We start from the raw sequence: 21,284 nt of genomic DNA, 5'->3' as shown, positions 1-21,284 counted from the left end.
AGCCAGACACAGAGGCCACAGAAGGCCCTTGAAATTAGCATTTGTGTGGCATTTAAGTCGCAATATAAACCTGCTGTGAGATGTGTGGCATTTAAGGTGTGATACCATCCTGCTGTGAATTAGCATGCTCTTATTTGTTGCTCTCATCTGATATCTTCCTTATGGGAGGGAGCAATTTAACCTTGTTAGGCCTGTATATTGTTGTTGTAAAGGATATGATAAGAAGAATAATTAAGAGTTAAACAAAGGAATTTGCAATCAGACCGCTGCGTGAATGCCAATGTAATTTTTCTGTGACTTTACTTTGTGCGCAGTACACAGCATAACAATTAGAACCGAGGGTGTTCTGTAGTGTTTGTACTGCAGGATTAGCTTGATATTTGTCGGTATCAATCTGAATGGTAGCTCATAGCTACTCTCAACAAATTTAAAGAGTTCCCTGCAGAATGAATCCTTTCTGCAGACAGAAGGCCTCTATTTTGTGGTTTCTCCTCCCAAGTGTTTGCACAGGTTTAAAAATAGGCAGCTTTACCCCAAGCTGCATCACAGGGATGAGATTTTCAGTCCTAACAGGCCGTGCAGATTGCCATTACTTATGCCTGACAAGCCTACCCTCTGATGTTTCCATGCTGGCCTATTTTAACAACATAAGCTGCTGCTGCCGTTCCCGCTGCTACCGAGATGCGAATTTCCAAATTGGCTGAAAAAGCTTGTCCTGGGGTTACAGCGAGGTTCCCAGAATGCATGTGGGCTGCCTGGCCTCCAGCACAGGATAGATAAAATACAGAGTTGTCAGGAAAACATTTTACCTGAGCTTGTTAAGGTCTTAACATCCGCCACGTCGCCGGGGACCGGTCCAGGGTTAGGGTTCAGGTTGGGTTTTATTATAGCCACATGCTAAAATTTCTGAAGCTAAAGATGTTCCATTAAGGTGTTGCACAAAGCCCAATGCCAATCCAAACTTTGGTTGGGTTCCCGATGACCTGGTGGAACATGGTGCGATTCTCCCATTTCCATGATACTTTTTGTTTACCAAGCTGGTCGAGCTGATTAACTGTCCTAATTCTCTAAAATGAGCTACACTGTGAAAATGTGGAGGAACTTACCGATCGAACAGTTCATACTGAAAACTGTTCAAACGCTCGGATTTCTTTTACAAAATCAGAAACCACACTGAACCAGCTTAAATGCTGCTGTTGTCGTATGGTGTGCATCCGTGTTTGAGAGAATGGCTCACCTTTATGGTAGAAAGGCTTCTTCATACCATCGGGAAGACGGGCTTTACGCTCAACGCCGTAGCCGTGCCGCGGGCCGTGATCTTCATGGCCATACCTCACCCCGTCTCTTCTTGCAGCCTCGGCAGCCATTTTATCCCTCATTGCCTTGGCGCGTTCGGACTCTAGTGCAATAGCCTTCTCCAGCAGGGACAGATTCCCCTTTGTCATGTCAAACACTTCTTCTGATCGGTCTGAGGTCACAGAGGCCGTGTCCTCATCGAAGTCCCGGTGGTGAGTGTGGTACCGGTCATCGTGTGCACAACTGGAGAAGGCCTTGGAGCGTGGGCTCAGCTGCTCCTCGAGCTTCATGAGATTGTCCATGTCGGAATAGTTCCTATCGAGCATTCGCCTGTCGTCCTGGCTGTTGTGGAAGTCCCCATAGCCGTGATGCTGGGGCTGTTGATTGGGATCCTCACATGAGAAGTGATTTTGCTGGGACGGTGCGTTTCGGTCAATGGACTTTGTTTCGCTGAGTTTCCGAGCGAGGTCGAAGCACTGGTTCCGTAGACACTCCAGACTGCTCAAACACACCTCCTCATCGCTGTTTTCTATTTGTCCATTACTGGTGGTCTTAATTTGTCCATTACCACCGTTGTGCGCATTTACCCCATTGTTCGTGCAGTCAATCGCATCCCCGTTGTTGGCCGTGCCGTCCTCGAACTCCTGTCCGTCCAAGTTGTCGGACAGCACGGCGCCGTGACCCTGTGCCAGCAGTTTGAGGGAGTCCACCGTTTCCCGAACCACGTCGCTGTCGACGTCCAAACTCAGATCGCCCCTCTGAGGTTCATCCCCTTCTTCTTCTTCCTCCTCCTCTTCCTCCTCCTCTTCTTCTTCCTCCTCCTCTTCCTCTTCATCCTCCTCCTCCTCTTCCTCCTCTTCCTCCTCCTCTTCATCCTCAGCACTGTTAGAGGAGTTGCTGTTCATCTCAGACTCCGTCATGGCACGGTTTGCAGCATCTTCTGCGATCTTGCCCAGGTTCAGGAGCGACTTGGCCACAAGTTCGTCGTAGTTTTCGTACTCATCGTTGTTGTTGTCGTCTTTCTCCGCCGTCGGGCCCGATTTGGAAGTGCTGCTGCCTCCGCCTCCACCGCCATTGCCCTCGGCCCCCTCACCGCTGCTCATCTGATCGTCCTCTGTTGGAAAGAAAGAACAAGCGTCTTGTAATTTCATTTCCGTCATTCTATTTTACTGCTAAATCAGATTTCTGGGCTTGGTCCATCTAAATTGGATAAGGAACTCTTTGCTTCCCCTAATAATTTACTTTGAGAGTCTTAACAGCAGCTTGTGTTCTGAATTGTGAATCAGCACAGGAAGTTAAATGCAGTGGTTTGGGAAAATTCCAGAGAAAGATGCTCTGCTAAATGAGACTCTATCAAACAAGTTCTAGGTTACCCCTTTCCCTACCTCTTAATTTACAGGTCCTCTGGTTATCCTTTAACACCCACCACATCACCAGTGAGCTGCTTAGGGTTAAGGTTGGGTTTTCATCTATGCCTTTATCTGTTTTTTTCATCTGTTAGCCCAAATGGAAACGTTATTAGAAGAAGACACCTTGTTTCAAAGGTGGCGTTGACTACTTTTTCAAACTGTGCTTACTAAGCATTAACTCAGCTGTCCAACTCTCACTCCAAATGATTCCCTGGTGAAAGTTAGCCCTTCACAGGTGGGAAGACTTTTTTTTAAATATGTATCTGTTATAATGATTATTTTCTTTGTTATTTGGCTCAAAAATGACATATACCAACCTACCAACCTTTTCCCATACAGGGTTACGGTTGGCGGCCTGGGGGTTTCCATCAGTGACGACTTAGACCTCAGAGTATTAACAGGGTGATGATATCGCTTGATAATTCTATAAATTGTCAGTCTGTAGTGTGAAAACCGAAAGCGAAACTAAAATCATTGCATTACTGTGAACATTTCTCACAGGAAAGTCTAAAATCTAAGAGATAAAATGTTCCCTGTGCACCACCATAAACCCCAAACAGCAGCTATTCATCACGCGCCTGTAAAGTTCCTTTTTTCATTCAATCAACAACATCTTTAGAATTCCTTTCAGTGCCTAATTGATTCTGACAGACTGCGAAAGGTTACTGAACCTCTTCTGTCAGTAATTTCAAGCACTCACTCCTGGAGCACTTCCAATCTCTCCTTTCACATTTCCGCCCCGAGCCGCCAAGAGCACATCGCTCACATTGGCGTCACATTTGCCACTTACATTCCTGCAGAGAAAATGAACCCACAGGCTCACACAGACACATATCTAATGAGAGATTTCATCACTTTTGGTGCAAAGGAGCAAGGCAAAAAAATAATATTAATAATAATAACAATAATTATAGAAAACAATATAACATAATGGAAAAAGCATGTAATTAGTGATGCAGACTGTTTCATTAGTGATGAAATATTAATTACTGCTGGGTTCAAAGACTTAATTGTAATCAAAACAATGATATGAATTTAGTTTTTTTTTCCAAGGAGCTACAAAGGATGAGATCTACATTTTCATACATTGGGGGGTCAAAAGGAAAACATTATGCATCAACTGTGCAACTTGAAGAACCTACTAACAGTTTTTATGAAGACTACGTGAAATCAGCTGTAATCAACTTCTACAATGGTTGCATGACGTTGATATCTCCATCACTGAGATCCTGCGTTTGGCGTGATGATGCTGGATGTTTTTAGCTGATGGATTTATGTCCAAACGTCTTTGCTCACCTCGTTTCAGACCAACAGCCTAAAACCCAGTGACTGCAATCACAGCCACAAAATGGTGACTGGTTCATTCTGGATTTTAGACGTCAAGTAAAGGTGAGAGGTAACCATGACTTTCTACACATACACTGCTTTCCCTGCGCAAACACACTTACGAGCTAACGAGAGCAGCACAGTATCACCGCTTCGGAGCAAGAAGAGGGAGCAGTCACGAATGACCGGCCTTTGACAGTGCAAGGCTTCTTATTCTGCACCAGAGGTTTCATTTTTGATTGCATGGAAACAGTCTGAAGAGCAATCAAGGTGCACAAAAGGGTTAAAGAGATTAAACGGGAAACAGAGTAGTGGTGTTGGGTGACGCTCCAGAACAGCGCCCGTATTTGCCCAGCGACGGAAAGAGGTTTCTGCTTTCCTTCTGCAGACGTAAATGCAGGAAGTCCTTCCACGCCAATAAAAATCATGATGATTATAAAGAAGGGTTTGGCAACAACAGCACACGGCAGCATGCAAAGCACTTATCAAAAATACATGGTAATCAGGCAGTAGCCACAGAGCGCGAGGGAGAGGCTGCTGACAGGCTGACGAGGCGGTGGCAACAGTCCGCAGTCTCATTGTTAAGGATAAGACCTTGGCTGTGGGCTCTAATGAACACCAGTCTGCAGAGATGTTTTCACATGGCTGCCGAGATGCCACATCAACACGTTGGGTGGGTAGAGCTGCGCGCCAAGCAGGGTTAACACACTCCTCTCTCTGAGCTTCACTCTTAATTGGACTTGAAGGCACTGTCAGGTCCAATCGTGATGCGGGGGTGCAAAGCTGAATCTGCTGGAGAGAAACCTGCCAGATCTGGTGTTGGGCACGCCAGGCGGGGGGGGAGACGAGATAACATATGGGGCAGGAGTTTCTCAAATCCCAGTCCCAAACCAGGGGCGCTGTTTTTGTATTTTATCCAAATGAAAGGCAACATTCAGCTGAACCTGGAGCTCAGAAGCTTTTCAAACGAGAAAATAATCGTTTTCCAAAATAATCTGGCTGCCGTTTGAGTAATTTAACATGATTTAGTTCCTTTTAGCCTCTGTCCTAACGATGAAGGTCAAACAATTTCAATGGGGAATAACTGAAAAAAAGGCGACTCCATCAATTTAGATCATTTATCCATAATTAGAAGAAGCAATTAATATTATTATTTTTTTTTAAAAAGGAGCTCTCTGAAAAAAAAAAATCAATAAACCAACAGATAATTTGGTCTCAGAGCAGCTGCAGTAAAGGCTCTGAAAATAATATGCAAGGAAAATGTGCAAATGAATGAATGACATTAACAAAGCATATTAGAGAAATAACTAATCACTGTAGGAACAACAGGCTGTGTGGATCAGCCTGTCAGTGCACATCTCTTATTCCAATGCAGAGGTCTGCATTGGACCTTCACCTGTACCGGGCCAACACTACGACATCACAGCTAGGGCTGGGCGATATGGCCTAAAATCCATATCGCGGTATAATTTGAAGCACGTGCGGTAACGATATATATCGCGATATATTCTTTTCTTCTGTATAACGTATTTTCCACACTATAAGGGACACTTAAAATCCTTTAATTTTCTCAAAAATCGAGAGTGTGCCTTATGTATGAATTCTGGTTGTGCTTACTGACCTCGAACCGATTTTGGCTGCAGAAATCTGTTAAAAAATGTTTTAGTACAACTTTGGTAAGCCGCACTGCTTGATGGATTGTCAGAGCATTACGGCTGCCGTAGTGAGGAGCTTCACGGAGTAATCTGGGTGCAAAACTCCGTCTGCTTCAGGTCCCAAAGTCAAACGAACACTGAGAGTTAAAAACGGTCTAAATTCTTTAATCTTTAATAAAATCATCAGCGTTACTGCTTTACCGGGTGTAACAATTAAGTTTAACATCCAGGCATCGATGAAAACAGGATTTATTAAATTTAACAGAGTTAGAAGTTAACAGGAAGTTTGCAGGAAGTTAGCTCGCTCGTTTACACCTAAACATTTCATAGCATGTTCTGACTGAGATTTTTGAAACTAATAAAACGTACAGCTCTGCTACCACTACCAACATAAATGAAGACAGAAAACTAAACAGCAGTGGCGTTTGCAGGGTTACTGAAGTTGGACTACCTGGTATATAATGTTGTGCTACGTGATTGCTAGCGACACAGCTATGTTAGCATAACATTAGCACAGTGAAGCTGAAGGATGAACGCCAACTTTTTTTCCACTCGATAAAAGTTAACGTGAGGGATTCTGGTGGTCAGGGACAAATGCAGTCGCATAGCAGGATGCTATACACGGGCCAAACTTCAGTCAGGAGAACAACTGAGATTATTCATCCACAATACGAGGTTAGTTATTAATATACTGCAACAACATGGGAATAGAGCAGCTGCGAGAGAATTCAACATTAATGAATCAATGTTACGGAAGTGGAGGAAGCGCAGTTTTTGGCGATGCTTTTGACCAAAACAGGCGCAGCTTGATGGCATCATTAACATGCCCTATCGCGGTAGAGCGGTATAGTCAAAATCTCTATCGTTGGCCAAATTTATATAGTTTCTATCGTATATCGTTTATATCGCCCACCCCTAAAAACCGCAAACAGAACAAGTGCTGCACTAAAAGCAATAGAAACAGCAAATGGAGCCATTTTTATGAGTAGAAAATATAAACTGTTACCCAACTAATATACTCTTATTTCTGTGTTTGGCAGTGAATTTGGTTAGCTGAGCACAGCAACCGCTGCTAGTCTGGCTTTCACAGCACTTCTTGAGATGTTCACCATGATTCAGGAACAATTTATCCTCCACAAACTCAACACAGTTGTGCACTGGTTGGATTTTAAACAGCTTTTTCAGCTTTTGAGTTGAAATGCAAAGACAGCATCTTCACCTGCATTCTTTCTGACGGCCAGCAGAGGGCGGCTTGTCCGACTGTACAGGGAGTGCAGAATTATTAGGCAAGTTGTATTTTTGAGGAATAATTTTATTATTGAACAACAACCATGTTCTCAATGAACCCAAAAAACTCATTAATATCAAAGCTGAATGTTTGTGGAAGTAGTTTTTAGTTTGTTTTTAGTTTTAGCTATTTTAGGGGGATATCTGTGTGTGCAGGTGACTATTACTGTGCATAATTATTAGGCAACTTAACAAAAAACAAATATATACCCATTTCAATTATTTATTTTTACCAGTGAAACCAATATAACATCTCCACATTCACAAATATACATTTCTGACATTCAAAAACAAAACAAAAATAAATCAGCAACCAATATAGCCACCTTTCTTTGCAAGGACACTCAAAAGCCTGCCATCCATGGATTCTGTCAGTGTTTTGATCTGTTCACCATCAACATTGCGTGCAGCAGCAACCACAGCCTCCCAGACACTGTTCAGAGAGGTGTACTGTTTTCCCTCCTTGTAAATCTCACATTTGATGATGGACCACAGGTTCTCAATGGGGTTCAGATCAGGTGAACAAGGTGGCCATGTCATTAGTTTTTCTTCTTTTATACCCTTTCTTGCCAGCCACGCTGTGGAGTACTTGGACGTGTGTGATGGAGCATTGTCCTGCATGAAAATCACGTTTTTCTTGAAGGATGCAGACTTCTTCCTGTACCACTGCTTGAAGAAGGTGTCTTCCAGAAACTGGCAGTAGGACTGGGAGTTGAGCTTGACTCCATCCTCGACCTGAAAAGGCCCCACAAGCTCATCTTTGATGATACCAGCCCAAACCAGTACTCCACCTCCACCTTGCTGGCGTCTGAGTCGGACTGGAGCTCTCTGCCCTTTACCAATCCAGCCACGGGCCCATCCATCTGGCCCATCAAGACTCACTCTCATTTCATCAGTCCATAAAACCTTAGAAAAACCAGTCTTGAGATATTTCTTGGCCCAGTCTTGACGTTTCAGCTTGTGTGTCTTGTTCAGTGGTGGTCGTCTTTCAGCCTTTCTTACCTTGGCCATGCCTCTGAGTATTGCACACCTTGTGCTTTTGGGCACTCCAGTGATGTTGCAGCTCTGAAATATGGCCAAACTGGTGGCAAGTGGCATCTTGGCAGCTGCACGCTTGACTTTTATCAGTTCATGGGCAGTTATTTGGCGCCTTGGTTTTTCCACACGCTTCTTGCGACCCTGTTGACTATTTTGAATGAAACGCTTGATTGTTCGATGATCACGCTTCAGAAGCTTTGCAATTTTGAGACTGCTGCATCCCTCTGCAAGATATCTCACTATTTTTGACTTTTCTGAGCCTGTCAAGTCCTTCTTTTGACCCATTTTGTCAAAGGAAAGGACGTTGCCTAATAATTATGCACACCTGATATAGGGTGTTGATGTCATTAGACCACACCCCTTCTCATTACAGAGATGCACATCACCTAATATGCTTAATTGGTAGTAGGCTTTCGAGCCTATACAGCTTGGAGTAAGACAACATGCATGAAGAGGATGATGTGGACAAAATACTCATTTGCCTAATAATTCTGCACTCCCTGTATAGAAGTCTACATGAAAGCGAGCCTGCTGCCGGCCTCACATCTCAGCTCAATAAACACTGCTCTGATACGTTTCTGGTCTCAGTCGCTGGTTTAAAGTCTTACTGAGTAAAACACGATGCTTATTTTGTAGTTTATGTCTTAACTGAGTGGAAAAAAGGAACAATAAAGGTGGGTATGCTGCAGGTCACTTTAATGCCTATGCTCCCTATAGCTCATTAGGCATAGTTCAAAATAACCAACATGGCAATGATGGGAACACAGTGCCTGCATTCGTTTATAATCTTCCTGCCATGATCAGCCTTTGTGCTGAGTGAAATTTTAACCTTCCAATTAATGCAGAGACACTAAAACGTTATTTATTCAAACACATGCTTTGTTACCTGTCTCACCTGTTGATGGCTATTTTTGCTACAGGTTTGTAGCATTAGCACCAGAATTTCCTGCAAATTCCATGGGAAGAAATGGTGACTAACATCCGTGAGCTGCATCTGGCAGTCACTGGTGAAGTTACTAGCTGCCCTTTCATTCGCCACTGACTTTTGGTTACATGCGTAACCTCGGTTCCAGCTTTGAGCCGAGCAAACGTGTTCCAGCTGTTTGGGCCTGGCGCTGGTCTTTTTGAGGCAGAAATACATGGAACCAGTTCTAGATCAGGCACCGTGTCCACTGGACCTGGGTGCGCTTCTGTGGTCCCCAACCCCCTGGGCCACAGACCGGCCCCTGAGTCGTTTGGTACCAACTCATGGGTGTGAAATTTATGGTTTTCAGGGTTTTTATCGTTAATTCAGTTTCCTGTGTTGTAGTTGTTCGTCTTATTTTGAAATAAATATTTACACGTTACCATAGCGACCTGACAGGGGAAGAGAGGAGGGGCAGAGAGGAGGATGTTACTGTCAGTGTTGTTGGTGCATTTCAGAAGGACACTGCTAATAAAGCTACACAATTACACAGTGAATTCATGTTTACTATTATATTTACCAAATACCACAGTTTTTGTCTCGGTCATATTGTTTTATTTTGTTGTGTTTATCCGCAACACCTTAAAGGCCGGTCGTGAAAATATTGCGTGACATTAAACCATCTGTGGGGCAAAAAAGGCTGGGGGGCCGCTGCTGCAGGGTGTGTTTCCACTGTGACAACGTTTCTATAACCAGACGAACTAGCCTACATTTTGACAGGCTTGATAACTGTTTGGATACTTTATGTCATGGAGGACAGAGTCTGTGGGCTGCATCTGTGAATCACTGATGAGTTTCTTCCAGTCACCCCTCCCATATCCACTAACAGCAGTACTGGCACCAGTGTTTTAGGGGTGGAAATGCACAGAACCAGACCAAAATGTCATTCTCCATGGAGTCAGAGGACTCACCTCCTCTGAGGCAGTGTGTGTGAAAATGAGAACTGGCACAACCTCCCACCTCAAACACAACGATGGGAGTTGTTGTGCAGCAGTAAGCTGCTGCCTGTGGGGCCGGCTGGACCTGCACAGCCGCTGCTTCAGTGGAAAGTGGCATTAAAACGTGCCTTTAAACCCTTCACTGAAGGTACTCTTACCCATTATGCCTAACACGTTATATCAATAATTAATCATCAATAACAATAACAGGTGGAAATGACGGTGCTCTCACCTTGCCCTTGATTCTGCTCTCCTTCCTCCTCCTCTCCGTCTTCATAATCCACCTCTTCTACTCCTTCCTCCTCCTCCTCTTCTGCCTCCACCACCCTTCCTTCATCACCCTCCTCTTCTTCTTCCTGCTCCACCTCTACCTCCTCCTCCTCTGCTTCCTCTTCCCCCTCTCCATCCCCTGTCTCCACCTCCCCGTCCTCGTGCTCCATTTGCTCTACATTGTAGTCCATGTAGGCTTCTACCTCCTCCTCTTCCTCCTCCTCCACTTCCCCCTCCTCCTCCTCATCCTCTACAGCTCCTTCCTCCTCCTCTTCCTCCCGGTCATCCATCTCCTCGGTTCCGTCCGTCTCGTAGCACTCCTCCATTGTGGAGTTGTCCATGTCATCAAGGTAGGTGCTCCTCTTTGGGGATGTTTCCAAGGTTTGTCTGTCTATGCTCTTCCTCTTCTTGGCCAGAGGGCAGCCGTACACACTGCAGAGGAGAGATAAGAGGGCAGCCGTTAGCCGTTAGCACCACCTGCCCATAAACGTTCACTCTGGTTTGTGCCGGGGCCTGTGCTGCGACGCTGTGGTTATATAGTACATCGCTCAGGAGCAAAGAAATATTCAGAAGATCAAACTTTGCCCAAACGGCCTTAATTAGACACGCACTCATTAACTGATAAACAACAAAACGCAAAGATGTCGACTCTCTATCTGTGCAGGGAAACAAAAAGCAGAAGATCTGGTTTAGTTTCCACATTCATTGATATTCAGGTACCATCAGTTTGCTCTTCCGGCAGGAGAAAATCACTGTGCATGCCCTGCAAACGCTTTGTTCCAAACTGATATGTCCTTGTTCCCAAGTGAAGCAAAACACATCTGCCTGTCTGGAATTGACTGTAAGGGGAAACAGACAACCTGTAGCCTGATTAATTGAATCTTGCCGAGGCACCTCGGGTTTTAATGTATTCTCCGGCTCCCCCCGGCAGCAGGGGGACAGATCCTAATCTGATAATCTGATAATCTGTGTATTTGCCCCGGCTATTGATCACAGGGGCTTAATCCATTTGATTCATCAAACCTCGGAGAGTCCCGACTCCTACCGGGCCCCCCGAGCCGCCCGTGTGTGCGACCGTTCGTGTGTGTCGTGGCTGCGCACGCACATTTGGCACGTTAGAACAAAAGCACCACACAGTCAGAATTATGATGAGTTCTGCTGAGTGTTTTGGCCATCAAATAAACCCCCTGTCCAGGCCCGAGTGCGAGAGAGCTAAACACGCTTTGGGCATGTTCACTCGGCTGTGAAATATCCCTGGCTCCCATTTTTACAACCTCTGGATGTTTCCCCGGGTTCTGCGCTACTTAGAGTGGGACCTGATGTGAACGAATGGCACAGGCGGCACGCGAGGGGAGAAAATGGCAACTGTTAGTCACTGTGAGCTACTTTTGTGCTGGGAAAAACTCATCGCAGTGGTCAGACGGTCTCAGGTACCCCTTTTTGTTTCCTCTCTTCCTCTGCTTCATCCAATATCCTCTCCCTTGTGCTCTCTCTTTCTTTCTTTCGCCCATCAGTCAGTCAGCTGGCAGGCTCAATCTTGCCCAGCCCTGAAATTCCTTAATGGTCTGACCCCCTGCACCCCCCGCAACCAGGGGGCTCATTTCATTAATCTAAGCCCACATGGAAACTCATTCCCTGCCTGACAACCTCTCCCCCAGGGCAGTGAGAAGGTCTGCAGGACAGTGAGGGAGGGGGCGGTGGCGTGCTGCAGCACAGTGATCAATAGTGCTTGTGACCAAACATCTCAAAAGCACATTAAAATGCCACTCATCCCAGCCCCTCTGTTCCAGCGCCCTCTCCAAATAAATCAAGGGCCGGTCCCAGCAGGTTAGCGGCTGCCAAGGCAGGCGGGCTGGCAGGAGGGGGGGATAGGTGAGTGGGAGGAGTGGGGGGAGTGGGGGAGCGGTGTGAAAAGCAGATAAACACCTCACCCCTCCTCCCTCCCTCTGTCTTCTAGTCCTGCAGTTCCACCTTTATTTTAGCAGTGAAGCAGTCCTGCAGGCGACCAGTGCAGCACCGTGTGCAGGATACCGTCGGCCTGTGTGTTCTCTATGTCATGTATGTTGTCCTGCAGCTGAGAGAGCATAAAAACTGTTTGCCCAAGTGTCAGTGTAGACACAACAAAGCAGCCTTTGACATGCTGAAACTACAAGTGCCCACCTTATCCACTCAAAGCAGCGCCCCTGACAGCAGCTCCGCCCCTCCCCAAAACACAGCAGATGGGCTGAGGCCTCAGTCACATACGCCTCTGATTGGTGAATGGTTGGTGAGTGGTTGGTGAATGGTTGGTGAGTGGTTGGTGAGTGGTTGCTTGAGGTCGCTGGCTGTTGCCAAGTGAACTGGGTTGCAAAGAGTGTGCAGCACCAAAACCCTCGATGTTATTGCTTTGGTTGCTCACACACTGCCGCTGCTGACATGCACATTTTGCATGGAAGATGCAGACTGATCTGCAAACACTTGACTCGTGCTCTCTGAGTTGAAGTGAAGCTCGAAAAAGTGCAACGCAAACCAGAAACTGAGATGTTCTCCTTCAAAGTAAAAGTCTAGCGTCACCGCTGACACTAAACATTTTCAATAGGTGCATCTTTTACTTTGAAGGTAAATGGTCACTGTTTCCAGTTTGCATCAATGTTTTCACAGCGTTTTTTAGAAAACTACAGGCGACGACAGCAGAGGATTTGCAGCCTATTTCACCTCCAGCAACCAGGCAGGGAATATATATTTTTCCCTAGCGACTGGTGGTTACCATGGGATTACTGACTGGTCTCTAGGCTTGCATTATCGGAGTCTCACCATCTATTTCACAGGTACCACCAGGAACCAGTTGCAGCCAGTTGGTTCATTTTCCCCTAGCAAGTGGCGGCTATCAGTCAGTGCTCAGGCCTGAGTGACCGAGGCTTTAGCTAGCTCTCTGTATTCATCTGAAGCCTCTGAAGCTACCAGTGTTGGTTTTTGTGGAGTCTGCTGCGGTCGTTTGGTGACGTCCTGATTAGTCGGCTCTATTGCTAAGCTTACGTTAGCCAGCGTCGCTCAGTGTTGGGAAGCACTGCAGCGAGGCTCTCGGGGAACGAGCGTGAGCCTTTTATCTCCTGGATTTTCAGACAAACAAAAGTTGGGCAATGTCTCGTATTTTAGACTGCGTTATCCTGTGTTCACAAATTGGCAATAAAAAAGCGTTTAATACCTGAAAATGCTGCACGGAGCACGTTTGACTTGGTGTTTGCTGTCAAGCATTCAGCGCCGGCTCAGTGGCTGACAGGTATTAATGTGACTACACCTGAATCAAAGCAATGCTGTTGAATTGCTATAATTGCTCTGCAACATCAGCTAATGGATAGCAAATAATAACTGCTGGCTTGTGTATTTTTCATTGTAGTTTTAAAAGGAGTCGAGTGCGCTTCATTATTTCGGGTCAGGCTTGTACAAACAGGGATGCCTTTTAGCAGAGCGTGAACAAGCTTTAAAACCTGACGCTGCTGAAAGTTCCGCCTACGGTCCAACAGACATTTGGATGCCATTAAAGAGCTCCGGCTCGCTGAGAGCAGCCACACAGATTCTTATGTAAATGACTTTTAATCACGCTGCCGTTGAGGAGCGCTGCATACAGAGCGCCCGGCTCTCAGGTGTCCTCTCGTCCCTGAGCTGTCAGCTCGTTGTGACACGGTGAAAGGTTTGTTTGCCCTACGATGACTAAGCCACAGGAAGCCTCCGCAGCTCGGCCATCCCACGTTCCCTGGCTCCATCGCTGTGTGACCTTGGCTGCGACATTCGTCATCACAGGCACTGCATCCCACTCGCTTCACTTGGCAATTAAAATTCCAGAAATAATTAAAAAGAAATTCTGCAGTCACTGTGCAGACAAAGGAAGGCGATGAGAAAATACTGCACCATCCTGAGTTTGCTTTTGCTTTTGTCCCCCCGGCAGCATCACAAAGTCCTCCAAGAAGAGTGAGCCGTACGAGAGGTAGTAATCAAAGAAGAAAAGAGCCTCAGAACACAAAAAGACCACTTCATATTTCATGGAGTGGGCATCCTTGGCATTAGAAGATGGAACAAATTCTATTACAGTGTGAACAAGTGGCCTTTTAATGCAGAAAAGAAACCTTTTGGATACGGAGAGGGCCCCATTCCCTGCGATTTAATGTGAGGCGGGGGGGAGGGTGGCGGCAGGAGAGGGAGAGCTCCTGTTTGGCTAATTTTGGGTGACAGTTGAGCGACTGCTGGAATGCGACAGCGTTCCACGGTGCCTTTATTAGCAGTCATATTAGCGGCTGTTCGCAGCAGGGGCAAAAGCTTTAGCCAGTCATTAGCATCACACACTATTTGTCTCCGTGACGCACGGATGAGGCAGCTGCTGCTGCTTTTTCCCTCTCTCCCTCGTCATCTCCTCTTGTCACCAAACATTCCCACCTCAAATCTCTCTGTCTGTTTCCACCCCGGCTCCTTTCTCGGCTCATATTTTAGAATAACATTACAGGTCAGCATCCTTCATCCTCATTTAGAGTCACAGAAGGTTCTAAAAAGGTTACCGAACTTCAGTGTCGTGACCTACAGGGACGAACACTTTTGATGTCTGTCATCCCACTGTTCTTTAAAGAACACAGCACTGTGATTGGGAATTTTCTGGAACATTAGGCAACATCCATTCTGCCAGCAAACATTCCCAAAACATCCCGGGAGTCTAAATTGTGAAGTTGCTCGATGCAGACACTCTGTGGAAAGGGAACGTCTCCTAAATATTTCTAGAACGTCCAAAAGTCCACTGAGTGTCTGCCTCCGCATCGTGAGCAGAACTAAAGGTTCTCCAAACATCCTGGGGAACCTGAAAGGGAACTTTAAGACTGGTTCCCTGAAAATCCCGAGAACAACTTGACTGTCCCCTCGTTGTTCATGAAATAAGCACAAACTCAGACCCCATCAGGTCTTTTAAATGCTCCCAAATATCTCCTGTGTAATCCTGCACAAAAAAAACAAACACATGCAGCGTCATCTAAAAGTGGGGACTTTTTTGTTTTCATGTGCACATAGCTGACCTTTGACACTGCAGCGTTGTACTGAGACAATATTAAATGTTCTTGACTTCTCAAAGGGATTTTCTTATTTTACCAACAGGCGTCCATCCTGAAGGTGTCCTCTGTGTTACGCTGTCATGTGACCCATGAATAAACAGAACTGGACATCCTCTTAAACGCACATTAAACGAGCAGCTTAGATCCATATGTGAACATCCTGATTAAGTCCTCGAAACCTCTCAGCGTCACCCATCGGGAACCATACAGGAACATTATCGAAACAAATGTCACATAAGAACGATTTCATGAGACCGACTTGGAGCCATATGCGAATGTTTGAGATGTTCTCACGTGTCCAACGTGGAAACATATGCTGATGTCCTCTGTGTAATGTCACCAATAAAGAAATTTAATATGGAAGTTTTTGAACACCCTTTCCTGACCGCTCTCATGGGAATGATGGATCCATGTGGGAACACCGCCTGAACATCCCAAATTCACCATCCATGTTACGTTGAGACTAACAAACAAAACAACTGGAAAGTTTAAATAAGAACAGCTGAGCCTCATATGTGCACATGCTCAGTACGTTATTGTTCTCATGGAACCACTTGGAATATTCTCTAAACATCCCAAATGTCATCCATGTAGTTTAAAACAGGAAAAACAGAATTCCCTTTTAAACTCTACAGGGGACGTCTGCATAGGACCGACCTGGACCAGTGGGGAACCATGAGGGAACGTTCTTTGTAGGTCCCACATGTCTTGTGTGTAGTGCTGCACTGAGCATTTCAAATAGCTAGAAGAAGATTCTTATGAAGTCCTGAACAAAATGTTCCCAAAGGGCCAATGAGGAACCACGTGGGAACCTGAAACACACTAAATGTAATGTAAAGGAACTAACATGTAGATGTTCTCTTAACGTCACGCAGAGCCCTTTAAAGAGCAGCATAGAATGTTCTTGATGTTCAGTATCGTTTGAGAACCGTTAAAGAAACACTCAGCTCCGTGGATTTCCTCCCATATTTCCACCTCCTTTCCCATTTTCTCATTCTTCGCAGCCTCTCTGTCTGCCTCCACAGAGCACAGCAGAGATGGAGGGAATGCACCACCTCTAACTGTGCTCCCTATCCAGCAGGAGGATCTATAGACATGTGTGGCAGAGCCCTGTCTCCATGGTGATACCCTCCAGAAATCCATGAGGGATTCACCATCCTCACCGCCAGCCAGCGAGGAGAAAGGAAAAATGAGAGGGAGGCAGAGCAAATGGGGGAGCAAAATGGGAGGCTATAGGAGGGAGGCAGAGGGAGAATGTATGTTTCTGTGCATGTTTGCATGCATGTCCTCCAGTCTTCTGTGTGTGTGCAGAAATATGGGGAATCTATGGCAGCAGAGTTGAAATGAGAAGAAGAGTTGTGTGTGTGTGTGAGAGTGTGAAAGAGGAGAGAGGATCATTTCAGAGCTGTCAGGCTTCTCCCGCGAGCAGCCGAGAACAAAAGGCAGCGTCTCGGTGCAGGAGGCTCAGCGCATGGCAGACGCTGCAATTTGGGGCGTTTTCTGGCTCCAGCTTGGATATCAGCTGCTATCACCCATTCACACCCCAACACACACACACAGATTCAGCAGAATAACTGTCAGACTGTCCTAAAGCTCATGAAAAATTACTTCGGAGCAGCGGTCTTGGAATAATCCTCACTGTCAGGGAAACTTACATGATGTTTGTAGGTGTTGCGGTTCCATGTCCACTTGGATTTACGCACACGCGTTAATAATGAAAGCATCATTTAACTGTAATCTTTTCGTGTTTCGTTTCTCCAGGAAGCATTAACATGCCACAGTCCCCGTTTCTTCAGCCGGTAATTTAAATGATTTCAGACAGCGGGCGCGGCGGTGGAGAGGCTGAGAGGCAGCGGGCCCCCAAAGACTCTCTGCTCATGTCTGCTCGCTGCTGCAGCTCTAACGTGCAGCCTGCAGCTACTAAACCCAACTTTTAGTCAAATACTCCACTTGCTCTGCCTCGACTCTTGCCGTTAACTCTTGCTCTTGATTTTATCCGAGCCTTGGCTGGTGTCCTTACTCCCCGCTGCCTGTCGAGTCTCCTCCTTTATCCCGAGCCTGGCGAGAGCCCGGGAGCTCAGCTCGGCTGAGACGCACAACAGTGCTGAGCAACATCTCCCTGCAGTCGCCCTCATTCCTAAAATGCTCAGTGTCATTGCCGTGGTCTCATACGCTAACATCTCCTGGTACATGTGTGTGCACGGTGCTCAGTCATCCAGGTCACGGAGGCAGCTGGACTTCTTTTCTTTTTCCTGGACACTGCTAATACAGTTTGGGTCGATAGCTATGCAGCGTTGATCTGACTGCATTACATGTAGATTCAACTTTGGTCAGGTTTGTGACATAAATCTGTGTCCTTGACCCAAAGTCAAGCATGCTTTCAGTGGCTGTTTGGCTCTGGGTGGGTGTTTGCTACTTGTCCACAGTCCTGTTTGTGGTCTTCATGGACAGATGCTTTCTGCATCATGGTGTGTCCATCTGCATGCGGTCGAGTGTGAAGCAGCTGGTCCAAACATTTGCACCTCCAAGTTTAAGGCCATGATTCTCTACTGGGAGATGGTGGACTGAGTCCTTTCATCTTATCAGCCTGAGCACCACGCTTGAGCGAGGAGCATCTCCGTGTCTTTATTATGGAGCTTTTATGGGGCTGTGATGGGACAAGACGGGCCAGGGTTTTTCTCGTTGTACCACATGAAATGCCGAAAGAGTCGAAGGAGGAAATTTATAGCTTCAGAGCTGCAATGGTTGTTCTTTGTCCTGTTGGGTTACGTTAAACTAATGCCTACCACACACTGGAAGACATCTAAAGACAGCCAAGAGTCAGTTTTTAATCAGAGAGTAGAGGATTTTGCAGAGATATAGGATCTTACGGGGTCACTTTTTGCAGCTAAAGTCCCTTTAAGATGATTTCCCTTCATGCTTCTGGTGGAAATTCAGAAGCAGAAGCAGCTTTTTGTGTCTGCTGTGGTTCGTTCTGGAAAAACGAAAAGAAAAAGAAGATGCTGCAGAAGCTCTGTGGGGAAACAGAAGAGCTCCTGTTGGTCGTCGATGATGTTCGTGTGGGTGATTTTGACCATTTGTATAAATCTGAACAGATGAAAATTAATACCTAACATCAGCTCTGTGACCAGCCTACAACAAAGCATGGAGGTGACTGCAGCGCGCCGTGACTTTAGCACAACTGTCGGGTTTTCCTCGCTGTGAACATTTAAATTGCTTAAAAAGTCTTTTGGACTGAAGCTGAAATAACTACAATGACATGTGATTTTCACTTACTGTGTACCTCATTGTGAGTAAATAACTAAATACTCTGAGCACAAATGCAGTATTTATCATATATCATGAAGTATTTGTGTTTCGAGGCCCCTGAATTAACTCCGAGGTCGGAGATTTGGTCGATTATTGATCTGTGTTTATCGTACAAGCTACTCTGCATAATGTTCCAGCAGAGCTGGAGGCAGGGAGCTCATCGGGCAGCAGAATCAGGGGGTGTAATGTGGCTATCTGTCATGCTGCAGCTAAAATCACTCCTGGATTAGCCAGGTAAGGAGTCTCTCCACAAGCGTAATGACTTCAATCAATCACCCTCAACTCAGAGGAGCGCACAGGGAAGCCGGTGAGTTAGCTGCTGGCCTATCTGCCATTTTGGAAAGGAGCTCCTTCTCGTGGTTAGCCCATTTATTCGGATGAGCAGATTTGTTCCTTATACTGGATATACTGCTAAAACCTGCAGCACGAAGCTGTCTTTTTAAATCAAAGTGCACATCTTCATGTCCCATTTCTCCAGATTTCCATCTCCAGCAGGAACCAGCAGACTTTCTGCTGAGAGCCACGGAGCAGCTGGAGAACAGAGAACGTATGGATGCACCGACGCACGGCTGCTTTCGCTCTTTTCGTGAGATTTGTCGACAATAACAAGAAACACCAGCCTCATCTTTTACCGAATACTGGCGTTCAGAATAAAGCGTCTGCCCTTTGTGTGTTTCATTGTGATTCCCACTCTGTGCCATGTTTACTAAGCCCTGTCTCTCCAGCAGTGGAGGAGGAGGAGGGCTTTTTGACATTGATGTAATTTAGTTGGCAGCTGCTCTAAGGGAAGGGCTGGCCAGAGGAGGCAGGCGGGGGGGAAGGGAGGGCTGGTGGTGGGTTCAGGGGTTAGGGGTCAGGATGTGCCCGGGCCTGAAGCTGGCCCTGAGCAGCTGCCTGCCCCCCGCCTCCCCTCTTCATGCCCATCATGTCCCCCTGGCACGCTCCGCGCTCATCGCACATGATCTGTTATTTCCTTTGATGTCTTTCCTCAGGGATGCGGTTATTAAAAAAGAAGAAAAAAGAGGATGAAAAAAGCATAAACACCACCTGTTTATCTGACGCCGGGTGATGTCAGAAAGGTAGTCTGCAGGCTTGTCATAATATGCACAGGAGGCAAATAAGGGGGAATAAACAAATGTCATCAAAAAGGAAGTCGCATGTGTGTGCCACTGTACATTTAGCAGCCCTGGCTTTGAAATGCTTTCAAAGGCTTTTTTAAAATGCATTAAAGGTTCATACAAGGAAACAACAGACAGCAGAAAAATGCACAGTTATTCTCTCACACAGGAATTTAGGCCTACCAATACCCCAGGGGGTACGTCTGCAGTATCCTAGGCTGATAAATTCAACTTATCTCACAAAACGAGAAATTACAGTTTAACAACTGAGTAAACATGAAGAGCTGAAAGCTGCCTAAAAGTAAAGGATACACAGTGGAAACAGCCAAAATGCACTCATGTAAAAAGTGACAGAAATGGTGAACTCGCTAAAAGTAGTGCTGCTAATATCAGTCATAACTGTTGACCAACACTAGATGACTGAAACAACCAGCTAACATTATGATTTAAGCCCCTCCCATCTTCCTCCAATTTTCAACAACATAAAAATGACCAGAATTAAAACAACTTAATAATCCTGTCTCATCATTTTCAGCTGCATCCTCACATTTCTGCACAATTAAAGAATCATATCAGACTGATATGGAGCAAATAAAACACGATGAAAACACCTCCCTGCATAAAAAACTGCATTATTGGCAAACTGCACATAACGCATTCAAAGTAAAAGCAATTATTAATAGTAGTAGTAATAATATGATTATAATAATAGTAATTATTCTACAAATGTCCCACACCAGTGTTACATGGATCAATATTACCGCTGCAGATGTTTAAGGCTGATCGAATTTTAAAAAGTGTATAAAGTATTTAATTTCCAATGATGCACCAAATTCCACAAAGTCATATGCTTGTTGTGGCTAAGATAAAAACAGCTGTTAATGAGGTTTTCCTTCAAATATATTAATAGCAATAAAGCCACAGCAGAGTTAAAAGGCTTTGAGCTCTGTGACATGGCTAACTGTTCATATCTACGGGGGATTAAGACAATAATGGTCACACTTTGTACAGTCAACTATGTTCACCTGTTTCAGTGACTTGATGTCAAGCGGAGTTCATCCTGCTTCCAGAGACTGGAACACTGCCTGCTAGAAGAATAGCTAACAGCTAATAATAGTGGAATAGTTAGCTAAAACATATTGACTGAACCTTTGAAAATGGTGATTTAACAAAGTGAATAGCTGTTAAATGGAGCAGTAAAGGGTTGTGACTGTTCACATGTGGTAAACTAAATATATACTAACTGGTGAAGTAAGCGTAAAGCTGAATCAAATCTAGTTTAAAATGAATTAAAACGGGCACATTTTCACATGAAGGAGTTCACTGAGTGAAAAAGGACTCACTGCTCTGACGTGCAGTAGGCACAGGAACAGGAAATAGTAACCTTATAATGCGCTGTTTACACCATAGTTCCTCTGGTTGCACGTGACAGCGACCGATGTCTGACCGGCTCCGTCATCATACTGCGGGAATGATAACAATTGCGTCGGAGCCAAACCGAATGAACCCCGAGGCTCCACATGAAGTCTAAAGTGTAGAAGCTAATGACAGAGCTGACAGATCCGACCGACTCTGTTCTTTCACCCTCAGCCCACACTGTCTTTT

General features: G+C 45.6%; 1 protein-coding gene across 1 annotated transcript in view; it reads right to left on the bottom strand.

Annotated features, from left to right (window-relative positions):
• myt1lb (myelin transcription factor 1-like, b) overlaps positions 1–21,284 on the bottom strand; it is a 112,848-nt gene that overhangs the window by 30,565 nt on the left and 60,999 nt on the right. The window contains exons 5-6 of the mRNA XM_080871827.1: positions 10,146–10,615; positions 1,238–2,410 (exon numbers count right to left, since the gene is read on the bottom strand). Coding sequence (XP_080727953.1) covers positions 1,238–2,410; positions 10,146–10,615 — 1,643 coding nt within the window. The remainder of the gene's footprint in view (positions 1–1,237; positions 2,411–10,145; positions 10,616–21,284) is intronic.

Source organism: Rhamphochromis sp. 'chilingali' (genome assembly GCF_963969265.1).
Source record: "Rhamphochromis sp. 'chilingali' genome assembly, chromosome: 21".
Classification (NCBI taxonomy): Eukaryota; Metazoa; Chordata; class Actinopteri; order Cichliformes; family Cichlidae; genus Rhamphochromis; species Rhamphochromis sp. 'chilingali'.
Note: the sequence above shows the minus strand (reverse complement) of the source record. Positions and strands in the feature narration are given on the sequence as shown.